Source organism: Myotis brandtii, unplaced genomic scaffold, assembly GCF_000412655.1.
Source record: "Myotis brandtii unplaced genomic scaffold, ASM41265v1 scaffold328, whole genome shotgun sequence".
Taxonomy (NCBI): domain Eukaryota; kingdom Metazoa; phylum Chordata; class Mammalia; order Chiroptera; family Vespertilionidae; genus Myotis; species Myotis brandtii.
Genome location: NW_005362626.1, coordinates 1190535 through 1214422, shown reverse-complemented (window position 1 = coordinate 1214422; position 23888 = coordinate 1190535). Strand labels below are relative to the sequence as shown.

The 23888-nt window shown below is 40.4% G+C and overlaps 1 protein-coding gene across 1 annotated transcript in view; it reads left to right on the top strand.

The window, feature by feature from the left end:
• Positions 1-23886, top strand: part of HCN1 (hyperpolarization activated cyclic nucleotide gated potassium channel 1) — a gene marked incomplete at its 3' end in the record, with an annotated part of 302392 nt that extends 278506 nt beyond the window's left edge. Inside the window, exons 7-8 of the mRNA XM_005871057.2 lie at positions 19975-20139; positions 23519-23886. Of these exons, the coding sequence (XP_005871119.2) occupies positions 19975-20139; positions 23519-23886 (533 nt within the window). The remainder of the gene's footprint in view (positions 1-19974; positions 20140-23518) is intronic.
• Positions 23887-23888: the final 2 nt, after the last annotated feature.

Genomic DNA, 23888 nt, shown 5'->3' with positions numbered 1-23888 from the left:
TTGTGATTACCGATACTCTTTGGTATTTACATTTTACTTGTGTTATCCCAGTGCTGCCTTTTGTGGTGATAAACTTTGCATGTGCTATTAACGGAATTTCTGGTAATGAAGAGCAGATGGAAGTTTTTTTTTTTCATTTTGATGCATAGCTCAGGGGTAGAGAGAAATGGGGTTTTCTATCAAGTATAGCTGGAGAACTTTCAAAGCATGTACATTACCAATAAGAATAATCGAAGAGAAAACCATCTCCCAGATCAATGTTTTCCTTAGGCTTCTCCTTACAGTCAGTCTGCATGAGTGATTTGAGTCAGCAATGGGCCCCTTAGCCTGAGGCTCAGAATTTCCCGCGTCTGCCTGCATCCCTGGTTCCCGGAGAGGAGGCCCCTGCACTCTGCTTGCTCTCTGTGTTTATATTCACTCCACAGCAGTTCTCTTGCAAGGAGGTTCATCTGAATTGTGCCCCTTGCCCTTCATATGAAGAATAACAAACCCAAATCCTTTAACAAAATTGCCCAAGCCCTGTACAATCTGGCTGAACCTATTTTTCTAATCTCAATTTTAATTTTTCCCTTCAGACACCCTCAAACCAGCACCCCCAAGACTATGAGTTTTTACTTAAGTAAGCAAAGTTTGCCTTTGCAAAGATTGACCCCCTTGGTCAGAAAAACATTTCTTTTTTCTCCAGGCTGATGCTTTGCTTCTCATAATTCTTAAGATACCACTTGAATGTTATTATTTTATCTCCCCTAGACAGATGATTTTTCTTTCTGTTTTCATAGCACTTTGACCTTAACCTGTGATTGAACAGTTTCATTATTATTTTGTCAATTTTTATGTTATGAATTTTATGAGCTTAGATACTGTGATTTCTTTCCATTTAAACCTTTAGCACCAAAACACAATTCTTGAACTATCACAGACACTCAGTAGGAACTTGTACAACAAGTGGGTGGGTGGATGGATAGATGGATGGATGATGGATGCATTAATTTTCCCTTTTCTCTACTCTTTATCTCTATCTCTTCTTCTGCTTTCTCCCCAGCCCTAAAAGAGGAAAGGCAGTCAAGACTCCTATTCACTTTGGTATTATACTCTGTTAAATTCATTGTCTGTATCTCAAGATAGGAAGTCAATACAATCAATAATGATAAATTACAAACTAAACTAAATGAAACACAAGGCAGTTCCTATATCTAAGAAATTCGGTGTTAATGCTTTAATTACTTCCTATCTAATTTTAATTAATCTCACTATATTAGGGATTCATAGATATAGCTTTAGAATTTAAAGCAATAGAATATAGATATTGCTATCTAATAGAAATTTGTGGGGTGATAGAAATGTTCTCTACTCAACACTGTTCAATAAAGTGGTTACTAGCCAGATGCAGCTATTAGCATTCATGTGAATGAGGAGTTAGTGATTTCATTTTATTGTAATTAATTTGGATTAAATATGAATATCCACAAGGAGTGTAGTGCCTACCCTATTGGACAAGACTGTTTTAAATTGCTAGGATGAGCCCTAACTGGTTTGGCTCAATGGATAGAGCGTCGGCCTGCGGACTGAAGGGTCCCAGGTTTGATTCTAGTCAAGGGCATGTACCTTGGTTGTGGGTACACATCCCCAGTAGGGGGTGTGCAGGAGGCAGCTGATCAATGTTTCTCTCTCATCGATATTTCTAGCTCTCTATCCCTCTCCCTTCCTCTCTGTAAAAAAAATAAAAAATATATATTTAAAAAATATAAATTGCTAGGATGGGTGAATAGGGTTTATAAGACAATGTATCCAGAATGGTATAAAGGGCTGTTGCTTTCTCTATTCTTCCTGGAAATTTTCCAATCATTATTTCATGCTAAGTCCCAACTAGCCTTCAAAGTTAATTTACCCCATAAATGAAGCAAATGATATATTTTCCTTCCTTAATTTATTCCTTTTTCTCTTCATCAAGTAGATATTGAAAATCTTCAATGTTTCAGGCAGAATTCTAAGTATTTGTCACATAGTGATAAATAAGATATAATTCTAGAGTTTGTGGATATAGTCTATGTGATTGGGGGGACACGAGTAAACAAAAAATAAATGAAGGCATGTAATCATTTCAAGTCATAGTAGATGCCATGAAAAAATTTAAGGCAGGGTAATAAAAGGACTGTATGGCAGAGACCTTAACAAAAAGAGGCAAATAGTCATATAAATATCTGAGGGAAGAGCATGGGGAATAGCAAGAACAAAGTTTCTGAAGTCTGCACAGACATGGTGAGTATGGGAACAAGAGAATATCAGTAGAGCAAAGAGTCATAGGAGCTGAACTCAAAGTGGTGTCCAGAAAAAGGACTTGTGGACATACATAGACCATGTTGCATCTATAACTCATCCCAGTGATAGATCAAGAACTCTAAGTTAGTTCATGTGGAAGGTGGTGAGCAGTGGAAAAGAAGTAAGATTAATGAACTGCAAGTCCTGATGGGGTAAAAGACTTGTTGGAGTTAGAGCAGTAGAATAAATTGAGCTGCAAATACAAGAAGTAGTGATGTGAAGTTGGGTAAGCTGTTGGTTGGTAATAATGAAGTCTAGGGGATGACCATTGAAATAATAGCTAAACAAAAATTTTAAAATGAAAGATAATATTGAGCTAGTTAAAGAATACTGAGACCAATGTGTTGGATGAATCATTCCAAGCATCCTGATGGACACAATGGTCATATGCTTTAAATGTTATGACCAGAATGATCTGCATTTCAATGAAGGCCTACTTAAACTAAATTAAAGCTATACTTCTAAGATCATTTTTTCTTTCACATATTATTTACACTCTTTTCCTATTTTCTCTCCATCTCTAATTTTTCTTCGTGATTTATTTGCAAAATTTATATAAGATACACAGAAACTACAGAACTAAAAGATTCCTATTATGCTGAAAACTTATAGATGATCACTTTATGAGTGCATTTGCATTCTCACCCTTAGCACATAATATATCATTTTTATGAAATAAAAATTTGTGGCATTGAATCTAATTTGGGAGTCATCTTTAATTGAATAGCATTTTATATCATCAAGTCAGTTATCTAACTTGTAACAAATGATCTCTATTTATATTTTTTCCCATTTTCCAACATAAAACGTCTACTCTTTTGTTTCGCTTGCAAGGTCTTAACAGAAGTTTATAGGAAAATAAATGTGAACAAACTCATTAGAGCTAGCATTTTGGTAAAACCTTACTTATTGCTAAAAAGTGGAGCAAGATTCTCTCTTGGCTCCTTCTTTGGATGCTCCTGTCTTTTCCTCTCCAGCCTCGCCCTGGGCTTTTAGCGTCTCTGTCCACCTTCGCTAAGCTCTCGCCCCAGTTGAGCAGATCTCTGCTCATGGGCCATCCCAGCTGGTGTGACGCATGAGCTAACGTTAGTAAACTGCTTCGAGTTCTTTGGATAAAAGTTGTGCAAAGTATCATCCTGCTGTGAGGCTTTCTTTAAGGACCAATATCATACTTCATTGTATTTGTGAGTCTAGGAGAGTTTGGAAATGAGGGAGAAGTGTATATCTGGGTAAGCACTCTGCAACCAAGTGTGCAAGTGCAGGCTCTACATGGGAAAAACTCTGGCCTTCATGTTTTTATTTTTTATATTATCTCCTCCTCTCCTCTGCTAATCTATACTGTCAGCCCAGAGTGAAGTGTGGTGAAGTAAGCCCGTTTTTCTGGGGGGAGAATAAGTGTTTAACTTGAGGCACTAAGTATACATTTGGAAGTAATTAAATTTTTTTGACGTTCTCAAGGTCACATTTGTTTCCTGTAGGAGAGTTAGCAGATGTGCGCAGGACACATGCGGGCTCATTGTCATAGCGTAGGACGTGCATGTAAAACCCCCTGAAGGGCTGATCTGAGCGATGCCCCAGCTCATACTATGTAGGATCTGAGCAGTGCACTCTGCGTAGGTTCATCCAGGCGGCGGTGGTGTCCCGCGGTGACTTCATTGCCTCACTGCTGGGGACAGATGGCTGCTTCCTCCTGTGTCCTCATTTCAACTCTGTCTCTTGCTCGCTCCCTTTCCATGCGGCCTTCCCCGGGTGCTAATAGCGGAGGCTTTTATTCTGGGCCCAGGTTTTACATGCTCTTAAATTTAGACCTTCCACTTCCGTCTGAAGGTCCACATTGCCAAATCATAGCGGTACAGAGGTCTCCCTGTGAAACTAGGCACCACGTGCAATTGAGAAGTTATGCCTGTATTGTTGCTTGACGGTTCTCCGCTCATAATGTTGCAAATGAATGATCAGATTCTGTCTTTAGGAAAAGCTATGGAATGATTAGGAAGCAGCGTGATGTGGCAGAGTGTGCAGCATCCACAGAGCAAGGATCCTGGCCCATCTGTCAATAGGACCCACCTGCGTGTCCCCAGGCAGCTTGATTAATGCCTACGGCAGTGATGGCGAACCTTTTGAGCTTGGCGTGTCAGCATTTTAAAAAACCCTAACTTAACTCTGGTGCCGTGTCACATATAGAAATTTTTTGATATTTGCAACCATAGTAAAACAAAGACTTATATTTTTGATATTTATGTTATATATTTAAATGCCATTTAACAAAGAAAAATCAACCAAAAAAATGAGTTCGCGTGTCACCTCTGACACGCGTGTCATAGGTTTGCCATCACTGCCCTAGGGGCTTGGGAGCATCCTCTGCAAAGTGATTATTAGGCTAGAACCTCTACAGCAGTGGTTCTCAACCTTGGCTGCACATTAGAATCACCAGGGAATCTTTTTAAAATCCTGATTTCTGGGCCTCATCCTCCGGAAATTCTGTTTCTTTGTTATTAATGTTGTGGCCCCACCCCATAACAAAGAAACAGAATTTCCGGAGGATGAGGCCCAGAAATCAGGATTTTAAAAAGATTCCCAGGTGATTCTAATGTGCAGCCAAGGTTGAGAACCACTGCTCTACAGCCTTCCAGCTCCATGATTCTGCAGGATAGGGCCTCTTGTGGTGGGGGGGGTCGAGGGGGAGAGGGTAGCCTTTTGCCAGCTTGCTTCTTTTAAAGCTTACTGAGCATCTAAAATGAATTCTTGCCTATTCTAGAAACCACATTATTTTTGAAGGAAGGCTGTATATTTGAGAATGTTTTCTAGGACAAGACCCTAGATTTTAAAAAGGAATTGGGGGCAGGTTATGTTTGAGATGATTCATGTCCTCTTGGAAGGAAATGAACTACAACTCACTTTTGACGGGTAGTGAAAAAAATAGAGTATCAGGGGCGGGTTGTGTACTCTTCGAAGTGTGACAGGATGATACGGTTAAGGGTGTGGTTGTCAGAGTTAGATCTGAGAGGCTGTTGGGCCTTGAGAAAGTCGCTGATCTTCTCAAGCCCCTGTTTCCTCATCCGTCAAATCAAGATTCTAATTCCTACCTCCTCAGGCTCGCTGAGAGGACTGAGAGATTCTAGTATACATAATACATAAAGTGCTCAGCACAGCACCTGGGACACCGTCTGTGAGGTGATGTTAGTAGTAATTGAGGCATAGGGGCTGGTGTAGCATAGAGAAGCAGGTACGCCTATAATACGTTACTGAGGCCCTGGCCAGGTGGCTCAGTTGGTTGGAGTATCATCCTATACACCAAAGGGTTGTGAGTTCAATCCCAGCTCGGGCCCCATACTGGAGGCAACTGATCAATATTTCTCTTTCACATCAATGTTTCTTTCTCTCTCCCTTCCTCTATCTCTCTAAAAAATTAATGGAACATCTGCCTGGGTGAGGATTTTTAAAAAAGACATTACTGAGGCATTACTGATGCAGTGCTCATGTCAAATAATTCAGCGCTGGAGAATGTGTCCATCTGTATATCTCCTGAGTCAGTGTTAGTCTGAGCCCAGTAGCAATGGAATTCACTCGAAATCAATGTACATGAGTGGTGAAGGCTGGGGTAGACTAAGTAATCTCAAAATTTTTTAAACTGAGGATCATCTCATCTCTGAAAATTCTTATTTCCTCACTTTATACACATGAGTGTGGGTGTGCAAACACCACCCCCAAGAAATAGCACATAAGATGGTCCAAATTCTCCAAGTAACTCATGCTTAATGTGCTAGACATTGTACTAATTTCACATATTTCATATAACACCATATTAGATTTAAATAGCTACAAAAATATATAATCTTTAGCATTTCCAAAATACAGTGAAATGGAAGAGCAAACATATGTTTTTAAGAACTAAATTGTTCAGAAACATTTTTGTAACATTTAGAATGGGGAGGGATCTAATCCTTGTACAAACGAGGGCCGAGAGCTGCCTGGGCCACAGAGCTCCGCAGTGACAAGGTGGGCCAGCACGTCCGGCCACTGGTCTTCCTACTGTAGCAGGTGCAGGTTTTGTAACTTCTTACCTGTGATGTTACTTCATGGCATTTCAGAAAACAAGGATTCTTTCCTCTTCGATTGAATTATGAAACACATTGTGCACCTACAAACACACATAACTTATTTCAGCCTGTTGTTAAACAATCTGAATTTAGTAACACTCCAATTCAGTGTGACTGTCTTGACCTGTCTGTTACCCATGGAGACAGGTCTCTCCACGGTGGATTTACTGAGTAGGAAAGAGTCAAATTACTGGTCAGAATAGTTCATCAAAAAGATAATGAAGTGAAAATAATTTTGGTCCTTTAAATTGCATCTCATCAGCTATTGTGTAGGTATAATAAATTTAAGGAAATGTTGGAATATCCTCAGCAAATTTAAAATGCCAGAAGTCTTTTAACATACTTTATGTGGCGAGAAACACATTAACAACACAATAACATTTCAATGGCATATCATGAATGGTTCCCTCTGCTAGGATATGTATGTGTGCCCCAAAGAAAGGAATGGAAGGGTCCAGAGATGTGGCTAAATATTCATGATGCTAGGAAGTCAGTGAACAGCCACCCCCACTTACACAGTTATACTGGACATGAATGAGAACATTAATTAAAGTCAAACAAATATCAGACTCTGTAGAGAAATAGCATTTGAAATCATAATTGAATTCATTGAACAATGCAGTGGTTCACTTATTAATGCAGTACATACTTTCCTGTTGTAAGGACTTACAATGAGCACATTAACAGTTCTCATTTTCTGGGAGTTTATAAGATATTTGTAACTATAGGACAACTATCAATTCATCCTGCCTCAACAAGAATCTGGAAATATTGGAATAATGCTTATTAAATACTAAAATCATTTCTATATGCATAATGTACGTGTTGGTGCATGTACTGTTACAAGTTGAAAGAGAGGACACAATATAAATACTTACACTTGAAATTCCTAATAGGTTATCTTTATAAAGAAGCAATAGAAATAGGTGAGGATATCATTATTATTATCATTATAAATTTTCCAGTGAGAGAGAAATCAGAGCAATACTTTCATATCTTGTTTTCTATTCATCTCCCCTTTTCCTTCTCTAATTAGAACGGAAGTGATTCAGACAAATGTTGATTCCTAGTTGCTGAGAATCTTGGACCTGGTGCAGTTGTATTTTGGTGTCGGTGCCATTAGTGCAAGGGCGTCTGCTATAATGCACAGTTCAGAGGGAGAGAAGGGACTTAATCTAATCATTTTATCATCCTGAGCCTGATCTTTCTGATTGAACTTTTTCTTGGGTTAAATGAAACACACAGGTGCCTGATCACATCCTTGCCTTGTGTGACACAGAGTTACCTCTAAGATAGTGTGCTGTGTAGAAGGAGATTAATTTTCTTACTAGACTGGATCTCTTTGAGCCTCAATCAGATTAGCTGAGGAAGGACAGAGGATGTTAAAGAAAAGAATAGTATGTACTCTAGGACTTCACAATGCTTGTGCTCTGGGCAGATAATCTTGAATGGAAAATTCCAGGCAAGCTAAATTAGGGGAAATGACTCTACTTGAGCGAATGCATTCTGAAAGTGTCATTGTGCAGCTTGGGCTTTTATTACTGAACATATTCTTGCTTGAGCAACCAGCACAGTAAACTTTAAAACTTAATCATAACCCCTCCCCTCAAAATCTGAACTTTATCCAGTAAAAGTTTACAGTTGCCTAAAACCTTAGGTGTGACTAAGTTTCTTAACTATGTGTTGTGTCAAACCTTAAATTTGCCTTTTGTATGTCTTCCCAAAGCAAAAACGAGAGTTTATCTGAGAAATGGGAACTGATGGTGTATGATACCTTAAGAGTAAGAGAACGGTGTAGTGTTGCTACAAGTCCTAGCTCAGGTCTGGTTTTCGGAGCCCCTCGGAATCACTCATTTGTCATAATGAGCATGTTTTTGTGGATGGAGACTTATACCTTGAAGGTTGGCTAGAGGCCATGTATTGTTTTAGGAAAAACAATCAGCATCCCTGCCTTCATTAGTTGGGGCTTCTTTGGAGCAAGCCCTTGTGTCTCTAAACCTGTGAAGAGAGGAGAAACTGGTGGTAATTGGTCTTGGTTACATTTTCAGATAACAATTTGAGATTTTTCTCAGGGACCACAGGAATGAATAAGAAGCTTAGTAACTGAAAGCTGAAAAGAGCCACAGATGTTTATATGAAATTCCCTATTTTTAAAATAAGTTTAGGGTTTTGGAAATACCTAAGAATAAACCTAATTCCCACCAGCTTCTGAATGAGAAGTCCATAGTGATATCAGGGGAGTGAAAATGAGAGAAACAAATGGCATCAGGGGAGGTGAGAGTTCATTTCCAGCCCAGAGGACAACATTTTAGAACAATGGCTTGGATTTAATGTTCAGTGCTTTGCATTTGCTGTGTCATTGGTCCGCTTGTGCCTGAACCAAATGGCGAAGGCCCTGAGCAGCCAGGGAGAGGAAAGGAGGAACTGCACAGAAAAGAAAGAAGTGATTATTCCGTGAAAAAGAAGGCCCTCCGAGGTTTGACTCTGCCAGTGGGTCTGAAGGAGTGGGTGTGCCATTCTCACAAAAGGTCCGCATTGGTAACTTAGGGCATTGCCAGGAATGGGACTAGAATTTGCTAAAACAGCACCGAGGAGAGGATGCAGTTCTGAAGGATATCAGTGCAGAACTTGCTATTGAAATCAGAGCTTCAGAATTTCTACGTTTTTAACTGAGGAAAAGAAAATCTCCGAAAAAAGCTAAAAATGATTCAAACAGATATAAAAAGTCCTGGGACATCAGTAATCCTATGGGTATCATGTTCTAGATGTGCACTATCCCTGACACATTCCCTGGTTTTATTTTCCTGTAGCAGGTGCCATTATTCAAGTGTAGTTAGGTAAGGTTTTCTATGTCCTCCCTAGAATGTGAGTTCCATAGAGTAAGGAACACATCTTACACCTGAGACACCCAGAATGATACCTGACACCTTGAGACCACGATATAAAGTTCTTGGATGGAGGAACAAAGTCCCATCTGAGCCGAGCTGTAAAACTGAACAGCAGTGTGCCAGGTAACCATTGGGACAGGAATGGCAAATGGAAGGAGAGAAATAATGTGGGGCCACTTTGGCTTCTTCGCCTCAGGAAACCCACTGCTGATGGTTGGTGATTGTCGAGCTCATCCCGAAGTAAAGCATGACCCTCATTGTGCACTTGGAAAATCAATTTTTAAAGTCAATGTTTCCTTCTGTTATGGATAGAAACTTCTGGAAGTCCCGCTCAGAGTGTGAGAGATTGAAGGTTGACCTAGATTGTTTTTTCCACTTGAAATGGACCCATCACTCTTATCGGGCACAGGAAGAACACTTAGGAGAGATAAAGAAATCTCCATCTCTCCAAAGGAATGAGTGTGCCATCAAACGGTTCGCAGACTTAGCGGTGTGATTTGAAGGCCTCTCCTCTGCAGAGAAACTGCCATATGGCCGGCATTGCGGTCTTCCCAGTGCACACAGTGTAATAGCCTGGTCCATGATGAGGCACCAGCTCCCGGCTGCGAAATTAAAGCAGCGTTCAGCGCCTCTCAGCAAGAAGCTGCGGCTGGATGTGTTCTGCAAACTGGGTTCTGCGTGAGCCAAGGGGAAGGGCTGACGGAGTTGGGAAACACAGTCAGACTTGTTAACACAAGCGTTTCTTGCACAGATGCTCCGGCTCAGAGCTGGGCTTTGGATGGCTTGGCTCCTGCGTAGCTATCAACTAAATGTATTTTTGTTTCAGTTCCTTTTAATTTTCATCTTTGCAGCCATTTATTTGAATGCAGTCTTCTACCTCAAAGACGTTTTGAAAATGTTTGTTGGGAAAGAAAGGGCTTACAGTGGAATAAAGTAGTCTCTTTTCTTTACGGGTAACATTTTCATCCACCCAAGACAATACCAGAAAGGGGGCTGGGAGTCCTGCTGGAACAAGAGTGAACACAGGGACTGAGGCTCGAATGAAGGCCCTATTACCAACTAGTTATTTAACTTTAAGTAGGTTAATCGAATTCTTTTAGCTGAGTGCAGTAGTCTGTTAAAAAAACGATAATTCTCACTTTGCAGGGCGGTTGCAAGGAATAAATAATTATATATGTATGTCTGTGTGGGTGTTTATGTGTATAATGCCAGACTAGCTTTGGGAAAGTGGATGCAGGCACAAATCAAGCATTCATTTGCTGCAATAGTCTATTTCTCTATCAGCATGTTCACAGATATCTATGTATCTGTTTAGTAAATATTTGCCTTAGGGTGGTGTGCTCAGAGCCATTGGCCCTATCTTTCAACATCTTTCCATTCTCTCAAGGTCTATGATAACTCTGAAAAATATCCTTTTCCAGTGAAATTCTCCAGGTAGATCTCATAGTCAAAGCTGATAGATAGGTGGTAACATTTTCACAGGTGGCAAAAACTTTTCTCTCCTCTCCTTAATTTTCTGCTTTAAACTACTCTTCAAATGTACTCCTCCAATAAGCCTGCTCTGAACCTCCAGGCTGGCCCATGCTCTCATGCACTATCTCCTCTCTCTATAGCATTCTCAGTTATTCTCTTTTTCTAAGTACATTACAATGAAATCATCTGTGCTTGCCTACTGGACTGAATCTTCTTAAACTTTATAATTCTGGTCCCTCGCTCAGGGCTTTGTAGGTCTTCTATAATGTGTGTCAAAATAACCACACACACACATACAGGCCCATGAACAAAGTGTTCTGTTTCTCATTCATCATTTGCTTCCCCATTCCATATCAATAGCATACTAATCGATCTACTGACATAAAATCATTTTCAACCTATTATATACCAGTCATTAACATTATATGTGGATTATGTTATGACTAATGTAGTCACCAACTAAATATGAACAGTCCATGCTTTGATTAATGTTTCTTATTCAACGAGCTTTATGGAGACTTTATATGCCAGTCTGTATCCTGTAATCAGTATGTCTTTAAGAAAGTAAACATGTAGGAAGTCAAGTAGACATGCAGATCATGACAGCTCAATGCGTTAGGAGCATAAGATAAAATCACAACTTAAGATGTAGGAATCTGTCCATAAAAATATCCTCTCTGAAGGAGGTGACACCTAGCTTGAGCTCTGATGGCTGAGTAGGAGGCAGCAGAAGAGGGGACTTTTGTGGGATGAGCATTCCAGATGGAAGGAGCAGTGAGTGTCAAAGCAGAGGTCTGGGAAAGTGTGTTGGTTTGGGGAAATGAACACACAGCACTCCAAATGTTTGGAATGTGGCGGGGGAGGAAGGCAGGAGCAGGTAGGAGTGAATCCAGGTCTATGTCTTTGCAAGAAATTAGGATTCCTTCCTGCTGGTAATGGGAAAGAACTGAAGGTTTTCAAAATGAGGAATGGAATGAGCAAATGTATGTTCAGAAATAACATTTGCTAAAACAGCACCGTAGTCTCACAGAGGGAGGCATCTGTGTAAGCAAATAGGCAGGAGGGTCTTAAAACAACCCAGATATGAAGTTATGATGATTAAATCTAATCCCCAGCAAAGGATTAGAAAAGATACCGTTGGAGAAGGATCCATGGAATTTACAGTCCAGCTACTTATGGAAAGTAAGAGAAAGGGAGGGTTCTCTTTTGTTGAATGCAATGCCATTTAGCATGATAGCAAATATAGATACAGCAAGTTTGCAAGGATAAAGGTGAGAGGAAATAAGAGATGACTTGGGTCTTGTGCTTGCTAGACTATTCATTCTAAGAATGCCAGGGTCATATACATTTTGATTACAAGTACATCACCAGCATCTGCCACTTGCAGTTGTTTAATGCATATGTTTGTCCAGTAGCTCTTTGTTGAATTCATGACTGAGAGCCTGTGGAACAGACAGCTTGCAAATGTCCAGGAGCACCAATACTCTGTTTGCAGGATGAAGATTAACATGACTCTGGTTCATAATCCATTAGGAAAATTAATTTTCCTTTGGAAAGCTGGCACTAGCACAAGAGCAGAAAAGGTGATAGATACACTAGCCTCATAAACAGGAATTCTCACAAAATTGTAAGAGTCCATCTTTGTTCCCATAACTGATTTATTCCTCGCCCAATTTAGTCTATTACTTCCCAGCCCTTCGAAACCAGATCCGGGAGGGAAATAAGCCCTATTGTCTTGAAGTATATATTACTATTAATCTATTTATTTAGCACCTATGCATCTAGACTGGTACTGCTGATGTACCAGCCTTGTGAGAATTCAGAACATCATCACTGAAATGATTTTCTGTGTGTTGTGGTCCAGATGAGAAGCCCTAGCTGAGAAAGTCCTCCCTCCTCCTTCAGTATTAGAACAACCTAAAGGGCATCTATGTGGAAGAGGAAGAAATCCATTTAAACCATATTTTTCTGTAAAGGACCAGCGACTAAATATTTTGGACTTTGTGGGCCATGTATGGTCTCCACCACATATGTCTTTTTATATTTATTTTTAGAAACCTTAAATATGTGGAAACCATTCTTAACTCGGTAAAAAAAGCAATAAAAAATGTGATGGTTGGATTTGACTATAGGACTCTTGATAGAACCTTATTTCAAAATTAGCCTTTTCTCCAAATTTAGCTCATTCTGAATAAAATAATACAAGTGAAAACATTCTGTAAAAGATATTTCCCTTCTCATTGTTATCCTTTAGTACAGTTTACCTCTATTAACTGTGCTACTAACTAAACTAATTAATGATTTGGATTATTGTTTTTTGTTCATTTGTTTTTTAAATATTTTTATTGATTTTGTAGAGGAAGGGAGAGAGATATAAACATCAATGATGAGAGAGAATCATTGATTGGCTGCCTCCTGCATGCCCACACGGGATCAAACCCACAACCCCAGATATCAAACTGTGACCTCCTGGTTTATAGGTCAACACTCAACCACTAAGTCATGCTGGCCTGGCTGGATTATTGTTTCTTATCAATATACTAGTGGCCTGGTGCACAGATCTGTGCACATTGAAAGGAAATTAATTAGAAGAAATATTTTAATATTGCTATTTGCCCTTTCTCTATAATAGAAGTGTCAACCAAATTCACGATAAAAAATGACAGAGCAAAACACACGTGTGCAATTGACGCCAGTGAGAGCTTTATATGTATCACTCATGCACGAGTTAACTTAGCCTTTTATATATATATAGGATAAACTTGCTTAGTTAGACCTGCTTTCTGATTTAGCTAAACATTTTCCAGCCCAGTGAAGCACCCCAACTTCTCTTTCACGTAATTGTCAGCACCACAGCATTAAATATCAACACGAAGCAGATTATTATTATAGATCACACAGGGAGAACAAAGGGTAAAATATTTAACTTCAGTGGTGTTTCATTATATTCTGTGCAGTGAGGAAACTTGAAGTCATTTTCAAGTTCCACCATTTCTTCTTTTCAGTCGGGTCAAGTTTCTAAACTTTCTAAATCTCCATTGTCTTGCTAATGAAAAGAAAATAGGATTCTACTGAGTTTCCTATCTACGTACTCCAGGAATTCTATGAGGATCAAATGAGATGAGGCGTGGGAAACTGCTTCACAGACATTTGGTTAAAGTGTAAAATGTTTGCACCTGGCTATAAAGCAAGTCGTGTTCCTGGGCTGAAGAAACACCAAGGAGGCTAGTCACTAGGGAGAGAAAGCCCGGAATTGCTATGTGATGTCATTACCCTACAGGCACAGTAACTGTTTCTGGGCTGGGCTGGGCTGTGGGCTGCATTTTGTGCCATGGGGTCGTAGCACTGTTGGCTGCAATTTGGTGGGCTGTCACTCCGGGGTGGTGGCAGAGCCTGTATCCCACTTGGGGGAAGCTGAGTGTTGCTTTGTCAGCACTAGGTCCATGATGCCGTTTCCTTGTAAATGGCCAGTGCACATCACGGCAGCTCCTGCGTTGAGCGTCTGCCCCCTGGTGGCCGGTGCATGTCATAGCGACCAATAGGATGATTGGAGGGACACAGTATATTAGGGTTTTATATGTATAAATACTTGAGCCTCTACACAAACTGAAGTTCTGACTCACAGGACAGACACTCTCTGGTGATTTTTTAAAAATGTCTAGGTTCACAATCACAGATGCCTCATCACCTTTCAAGTTCTTTTGAGAAACTTCTTTTACAGTGATTCTTCGAAGAGAACACTTCTGTTCTGGGTGCTAAGCTTTATATCAGACAACTCCCCATCACCTTGTACCCAAAATTATTATGAAACCTTTACAAATTTGTATTTTAACTGCTAAGAACCTCCCTCTCAGTTCATTTTACAAGCCAACAGTGAATTGATATTCTTGTGTCATAGAACAAAAGATTTGAAGGAGAACACATTTACCATCTAGGGAAAGAGAGGTGGAGTGCCTTTCCCATGTACAGCATGATACCTACTAGTAAAGGGCTAGAACACCCACTTCATTCCACATGACCTTCTTTCCTAAAAGAGACACAAATTCCCTCCTGAAGAGCTTTGCAGTGACATGGTAGATCAAGACCAGACTGCTTATTCATGGTGGAATATTCACTATGCCTCAACAAACTTCTGTGACCCTGAGGCTGCTGTTCTTACAATTCCATGAAACCCCTTCCCAAACTCTTTTCTGATTGCACTCTGATATCTTCCTCCCCGCACTTCCTCTTTTCCTGTTCTCTCCATCCTCATGGCGAAGCAATGCAATTTCTACACTTCCCGCAGAGCCTAAACATGCCAGGCCCTTCATGCCACCACAGGTGTACAGAACTGTACTATGATGAATGCTGTATTATATGGATTTTAAGTTTGTATCAACATTAAAGTCACTAGCAGACAGTTTAGCTTTGAAATTATTCTCAACCTTTTTTTATATATAATAGGCTTGCACTTTTAATAAATTATAAACTCTTTGAGACAGGATCAGTCAGTGTCTTTCATTTATTTTTGTATTCTCAAATTTCCTTTTCAAGGTACTGGTTACAGTAAAACCATATATTGACTTAAATTCATACTGTCACTCAATGTCCATTTCCTCTTGCCACCTTTTCCCAATTTCTCTTAAACAAGGAAACCTGGTGTAGATGTAGGTCTGGCAGCTACAACTTTTCATTTACAAAAAAGCCTATCCTTGGCATCACCTAAGAACCAGCTAGAAATGCAGTCTTGGGCCCCATTGCAGACTAACTATATCCTACTCTGTGTTTTCAGCAACAGACCCAGATGATTCTTATGCATATTAAAGTGTGGGAAATGCTGCACTAAAGAATCCAGTCTGAATCAGTTGAGCATTAATTTTTACATTAAATAAACCAAGGAAATGTCTACTTAAATCTCCATTTTACTATTCATGCGTGTATGTGCATATGTGTGTAAGGAAGAAAAAGAGAAAGCCAGAGGAAAATTGGGGAGACAATTTTTTTTGCTGTCATAGACTCCCCTAAGAAATATCTAATGAATATATTTTCTATTTAGACTATTATTTCTGCTGTACTTTTCTTTTTCATTTTGGGTAAACATATTAAACCACATAGGAAAACAAAGCTGTCAGGATATTACTTGAACACACACACACACACACACACACACACTTGAGGTATCTAAGAGCTGAATTCATGTGATGAATTTTTAAAAAGCTGGCTGCTTTTAAAGGCATTTATAATTCAAAGTGTTTGATTAACTTTTAAAGAGTTGAGTGTTGGTAGACTTAAAATCAAAAGGAAAGGCTTGTAGTAGACTGGTGGATTTTTAGAGTTGGATAGAAGTAGGGAAACCATGCTCTTATCCTTCTTAGCTTTGATATTTTTGTGTGATTTCTGTTCCAGTCGCATAACAGGTCCTCTTTAACCATCTTTTTATCACATGGCCAACATGGGGCTAGCAATATTTCCTACCTGCTCAACAGGTATTCTCAGAATTCCTGGGATAGTCCATCAAGTATTTTAACTTGCCAAGGACAAGCCCTATAAATATATAGTAGATAACAGTTTATAGATAGTAGTGTGTAAAGGTGATCATATGTAGACATTAGGTACTTGAAGAAATCACAATGGAATTTTAAGACAGACCTCCTAAGGGAGGGAAAAGGGTGAGAGGTTAAGGAGTGGAATGTATAAGCCTTAATGGAGACATTTACATATCCAACAATATAAAATAGCCATATCATAAGCAAATTCATAATCTATAATAGATAAATGATAAGAGCAATGTGACTTCTGGTGGATAGGGTCAAAACTCCTAAAAACGATATGGCTATTTGGAATGTGTTCAGATGTGAGCACCTCATTTTACGAAGAATATTTCTATCCTGGTATAAGTCAATTCTGCTTTACATTTGTTGATTGATTCATTCATTCCTTATTTCTTGAATCAAGTGATATTATGTGATTAAATGTGTGGTAAGTGCTAGAAATTGCATATGTGATTGTTATACTTTTCATTAAAGACCTTATAGTTGAGTATAGAGAAATACCATATAAGCAAGTAAGTCCACTAATGTGTTGTAAGGGCTGAGATGCAAGAGGATAAAGGTGGAGAGGAGGCACAAAGATCAGTTCTTCCTGGGGAACTTAAGAAAGGGTGTTCATGGGTGTGAACCCATAGTACTTGAGACAGGTCTAAGGAATCAATGTGGTTACTTTATGAACAAATTGTTTGCGAGAGAGTGGAGGGTGTGGGAGATTATATATACTTCATAAATTTGGAGAGTTACATGATATATGAAGTATTACTTTTTTTCTTAATTCTGGCAGACAGAGCCCAAATCACAAGCATACAGGGAGAAGGGACATAAGAGATAAAGGATGGACACTCATGTTTTAGGAGTGCCCATACTGTGCTGGGCTTATACTGGGCACATTATAAGCACTATTTTAGTTCGTCCTCATTACAAGTTTACCAATGCATAACTTGTCTGAAGGGCCACTATTAGGTCAATACTTAGAGCCCCAGCTGATCACCCTCATCCTCTGTTTTAAGACAGAATGAAAAGTTACTGCCTTGAAACACACAGGTTAACTCTCCAAACATAGGTGGAGAATTAATGTGTGTTTGACAAGGCAGTAACTTTAGATGATCTTAATAATCCTATATAATAAAAGGGTAATATGCAAATTGACCCTAATGGTGGAACCACCAGAAATGACCGGTCGCTATAACACGCACTGACCACCAGGGGTCAGACACTCAACGCAGGAGCAGCCCCCTGGTGGTCAGTGCACTCCCACAGGGGGAGCTCTACTCAGCCACAAGCTGGGCTGGCTGCTTCGAGCACAGGGGCAGTGGCAGGAGCCTCTCCCACCTCCTTGGCAGCGCTAAGGATGTCCCCAGGGAGCTGGCCTAAGCTGGCAGGTGGACATCCCCTGAGGGGTCCCAGACTGTGAGAGGGCACAGGCCGGGCTGAGGAACACCCCCCCCCCAGTGAACAAATTTTCGTGCACCAGGCCTCTAGTCTTAAATAACAGGATGGGCAGTAGTAGAGGACACTAATAATTGTATAAATATGACTATGTCTATAGGAACTGAAATGATTATATCTTTAGAAAAAAGCAAAATTGGTTTTATTTATTAGAATATGTATCATGATATATAATCGAGGTACACATAATTATCACTTTATATCTACATTTGAAAATATGTTATATCCAATATCTGTTTCAAAAAATATAAAATATTTTAAAATACATCAAATACTACAAAATTTACATCTATTTAATGTTTTATCCTACTTTTAATTCCTTTAGATTTTTATTCAATTCCATTTGACAGTTAAAATGGTTCTACCAGCCAAACTTGATATGCAAATTGATTTAAGCCGGATGTTACCATCTCCTATGTCATAAGAAATACTATTTTACTAGTTCACTAGTGTAAAATGGAAAGATTACAGATACAAATATAAAAATAAAACCAAAAAGTTATATTTCTTCTTGCACATTATTATGAGACAGTGGATTAGAAACCTAAGTAATTTGTAGAAAATTAGCATTTTGATGTACAAGAGAGAAGTAATGCATTCCACTGGTCCAGTTTTTGCTTCATCATAGAACTTTCTAAGCCAACGTTTGGGCTCATTTTGGTTTCTTTCTAGAATGCTACCATTTACTTTATGCTTCCATCACTGGAAAGGGACCAGGCTCAGAGCACATCTGACTCTGGCCGGCCTCGTGTGTAGGTTTTAACTTTGTACAAGAATGATTTCACAACATGAGTCCAGATGATTTTGAGAACATGTTTATTGAAGGTGGTGATAGTGAAATAAAGGAGAGGATTATGATAGAAGAAATAACAGGAGAGAGCGGAGGTGGTGCTCTGCTTTGGCTCTCTAGAAACATTATAGGAAAGAAGTGAGCCAGGCTGGGCTGCATGGACTCACTGAGAAGTAAATGTCACAGAGGCAGAAGTGAGCCAAGGTGGGGCTGCTGTTAGTGCTGTTAGCTCAGTGAAAAGTCAGAGAAAAGGGGGTCTTGGAGACAGGTTCAGGGGGTTCGCCTAGGATGAACTGCCACTGCCTGCTGCTCCCCTGGTTGCAAGTCTCACCGCAACCCTTAGAGCTTAAGAGAAAAGTAAGTAAAATACACTCAAAAAGGAGACACCAGGGACTTGCTTCAAGGTGGATGCATATACTGTGTCCTTGGTCTTGGGGGCTTTTATCTGGAGGTCTCAGGGAAGGATCTCAACATTATATTTATCAGCTTTCCCAGGTGTGTCCTTTCAGGATCATGGTGTCTATGAAAATGAATTGACATTTGCAATGTAGGGGGTAATTAGTCATCGCAGCTGGTCCTGATGTCGGCCATGGCATCACTTCGTCTGGCTTTGCTGCTTCTCTGGGCCTGGGTCTGAAAAACAACTGAGGCCTAGATGATAGCTCTAGGGCTGACTACTTAAGGGAGTGGTCAGCGAGGGGTTCCTGTGAGGCTATCTCTGGCCTCGATTTCTCCTCTAAGGGGGCTCTCAAACCACATGACTAGCAATATGCCAGGGGAGGAAAGGTCAGGGGAGGGTCCGAACCACATGACCAGAGATATAAAAGCCAGGGGGTCTAAACCTCATGACCAGTAATACACTGGGGGAGGAAAGGTCGCACTGGAAGCACAGTTCTTGTTTTCTCAGTTTTGCCATTTGCTAGGCACTCAAGGATTTCCACCTCAGTGACCTTCTGTGCCTGGCTGTAGATTGCTCAACCAGTTTGTTCAGCTGTCTCTTTCCCCATCCCACGTGCCAAGGAATTTTCCTGGTTCTTACCATCCTGCCTCACTTCCAGAATTCATAAAAAAACTTCTACCTCAGCATGGTTTCTCCCTGTTTTCAACTCTATTGTGCATTTATTATTCACTTCCTGCATCTTTTTTTGTTGTTGTTATTTCAAGGGGAATGGAATGGGGACCTGAGGCAAGATAAATATGTCTCAGCGTTCCCTTTGAGCTCAAAGCTTCAATTGTTTAAAAAAGAAGAATATTTTAAGATTGAGTGTTGGCAATTGGATACTTTTAATTGTCAAAAAAAATTAGCTGGTAAAACAGAAGATGCTGCTAATCATTGGGTTCTCACACCATGCGATTCTACCTTTAATTTTGGGAGGCCATAATGGCCTCTAACAGAAAATGACCAAACAAATCTGTCCTTGTTTTTATAGAGATTTGCCTGCTGACCAAGGGACGCCGCACTGCCAGTGTTCGAGCTGACACATACTGTCGTCTTTATTCACTTTCTGTGGACAACTTCAATGAGGTCCTGGAGGAATATCCGATGATGAGAAGAGCCTTTGAGACGGTTGCCATTGACCGACTAGATCGGATAGGTACTCTCTTTGGTTTTGTCTTCTTCATGCACAATTCAGTTTTAATCTAGTGGGCTGATACGTATTTGCAGTCATCAGTCCCAGATGCTAGTTCACAGACTGATTGTTCAATTGCATAGAAGTAGCAATTAGCTGTAGCCCTATTTCTAGAAAGATCCGAGGCTCTAACTTTCTCTTCTCAGTGTTCTAGGTTTACTTATTCATCTCTATTTTTACTAGCTACGCAATCTGATTTCCCCAGTGATGCCAATACAATTTGAATTTTCAGGTAAAAAGCAATGATAAAAATTCTACATGGCATTAAAATAGAATTTAAAATACCAGTGCGTGAGTCTACATTACAAACCAAAGTTACCACAAGAATTTTTTAAGGTTCCACTTTACATTTTATCCTTATATTAAGAAATGAGAACTTGTGTTAAATAACTGTCTCTGTAGAAACTTCTTGAAATATTTGTAATGCAGACTCAAGAGGAAAATAAGCCTTGCTAGAAATGTCCTACATAGATGCTTTACTTTGCAAATATCAATTTAGTTTAGTCTGCTCTGCTCTCAAATAAAAATGTATAAATTAGCCTTATTAGTTACACTAGTTTAAAGAGTTGAATACTTGCCATAGTCAAGTTACATTAGATTGGCTTGCAGTTAACTTCCCAAGATCTGCTGGGACACTGTGACATCAGAAATATGCATTCATTTACACACCCAGATCCTCCTCCCCATCCTGCCCTGCTCTGCCCCTTTTCTCTGCTTAACTCTACTAATCTTCCTCTCTTAGTTTAGCCCCGCAATAGGCTGAGTACCCAGATATGTTCTCCCATATCCCTGGGAAGTTCCTCCATCACAGCACTGCCTTTAGTGCTGTAACTGCACTAGAGATGCTAAGCTTTGTAACTGCAGAGATCATGTTTAATTCACTATTACATTCACAGTACCTGGTGCACAGCGAATTTTATTGACCAGAGGTAGGGAGGGTTGAAGGAATCAATGAACTCAAAGGAGATGGGGTTGGGATCACTTGAAAGTAAGCAAAGAGCTATTGCAACTGCTTCACTCTTATTAAAGGTAAGGACTTGTGATTGATGTATGGATATGTGAGCTTTTCTGCTGCGTTTCACCTCTTTCCTTCCATCAATGTTAGGATAACAGACTGCATAGGATCTGAAATTAGGTCAGGAGAAAAAAGATAGTATTTGGATATTACCATTAGACTTAACTCATACCTTAGAAACTCACAATGACAACTTAGAGATTTAACAGGGCATAGTGCCCATCAAAGAAGTGAGTACTCCTCAAAGCATCTTTACTTAATTTGAAAGTAACTTCCCTCATTGTGGTGCATGAATGTTCATGCAGAACTAGAGACTAATTTCTGAGCATATAAATTCTTTTCCCAAACCAGCTCCACATCTTTAGAGAAAGCATTAAAATTAGGTTATTTCAATAGGAAATATCTCTTTATCTGATACAGCTTCATTCTCCTCTAATTTATTGCAGTTTATGTTTATAAAAAAGGTTTGCATGAAATGGTTCGTAATTAATAGTATAGGCAATGAAATTGCTAGTAAGCACCAAACATTTGCATTTTTAATTCTTATAAAATGCTAGCAGTACAATAAAAGTTATAGTATTTTTCCACAAGGTCACAGATATTAGATTATGAAATGTTGACTGTTCACATGATCGCAAAGAAATGCAATCCTTCTCAATTGTCATCATTTCTTATAAATGTATATTATACTTAGTTAAGGGAATATGCTAAATAAGTATTTACATTTATTCCTAACCTAGAGGTGTTTGTTCTTTGGGAAGGTAGGTGAATTCTGAAAGGAGAGATAGACAGCTATCCATTCTGTCAGTCATTTAAAATGATTGCAGCCTAAAACTAATAGAATGTGTGTGTCCGTTGTGCATCAATAAGATCAAAAATAAAATAAAAATTATTGTTTTTCTCAGCATTGAGTAAATTATAGCATATATTTTCATTCAAAAAATATTTCTTGTTCCTTTAGATGTCATACTTTATTAAGTGATTGGGCAAATTAATTCACTTTTTAGTTACCACGTTCACCTGGGTATGAATGATGCCATCAAAAGTCACTGATTTCCCCATTTTTCATCAGCCTACTCCTGGTGCTGGTAGTTATTCTGCCACAGGATGTCTGCTAACTGCAGAGCCCTGGGGAGACAATGGCAGGAAGGAGGGGTGATGGTTATGGTGACTGAGTTCTGGAGTGAGCTGAGAGCCCGCCACAAACAGTGGTTCTCAACCTTGGCTTCACAGTAGAATCACCTGGGAATCCTTTTAAAATCCTGATTTCTGGGCCTCATCCTCCGGAAATTCTGTTTCTTTGTTACTAATGTTGTGGCCTCATCCCATAACAAATAAACAGAATTTCCGGAGGATAAGACCCAGAAATCAGGATTTTAAAAAGATTCCCAGGTGATTCTAATTGCAGCCAAGGTTGAGAACCACTGCACTATACCCTCACAGCCTGTCAGATGAGGAAGATTGTGATGTGGTCCTCAATGAGGGCGGCGCAGAAGAATCCTGGGGGGAAATTAGCTGTTACTGTGTCAAAACCTGGGCCCAAGTCTGCTCATTCTGATTTAAGTGGTCGAGTACAGGTGGAACTCAGTGTGTCTGAAAGCCCAGAGATGAGATTGAGATGCAGGGAGGGTAGAGAATCACTGGAGTAGGACACTGGTCAAAAACAAAGTCCTTCGCTTCTCCGACTGCCATGTGGGGAGCTCAGTAAAATGCCGCTTCCGGCTGAGCAGTGGGTGAGGCCCAGGGACTGGGGTCCAGCATTCACGTGAGACAGGTGTGTCTGGTTAGTTGAGGATGACACATCTATGTCACATCTGCTGTTTTCCCTTCCCAGCCCAGTTACTCAGGAGCCACATTTTCTCGGGCATTGTCCTCATTCTCCCTTTGTCTCAGTGGGCGTGAGCACGCCTCAAAGAGTGGGTTGAATAAAATAAACCTACCCATGGCCTGTCACATGGTAGGCGTGCCACTGTCCTTTCTCGAAAAAGAAGCGTTCAACTCAAATCTTGATTCCAGGCCCATCCTGGCCCCAATTCCCGTTCTTCCCGGCTCTGCACCGTAGCCCTCACTCTCCGTTTCTTCTGTAAGATGGCTTTTGCCACGTTACAGTTTTTTCAACTTGACCTGGATGGGAGGTGGGATTTTCCTGGATGATGCAGGCAGCTCCAAGGGCAGGCCCCCAGCTCCTGTTTGTGAAGGTGAGTAGTACTGGGCTTTGGAACCTGCCCAAGGGCACACTGACGACTTGCTTTCAGGAGCCACTGTCCCCGGGAGTTGCCGCCTGTCCTGGGTAGGCATTCTAAGCGCTTATTTTTCTTTCGCTGACAGGCAAGAAAAATTCAATTCTTCTGCAAAAGTTCCAGAAGGATCTTAACACTGGTGTTTTCAACAACCAGGAGAACGAGATCCTGAAGCAGATCGTGAAACACGACCGGGAGATGGTGCAGGCCATCGCTCCAATCAGTTACCCGCAGATGCCAGCCCCGAACGCCGCCTCCACGGCCACGCCCACCTCCCGCATGAGGACCCAGTCACCGCCCGTGTACACCGCCACCAGCCTGTCCCCTAGCAACCTGCACTCCCCCAGCCCCAGCACGCAGACCCCCCAGCCCTCGGCCATCCTCTCGCCCTGCTCCTACACCACGGCCGTCTGCAGCCCGCCCGTCCAGAGCCCGCTGGCCGCCCGAACTTTCCACTA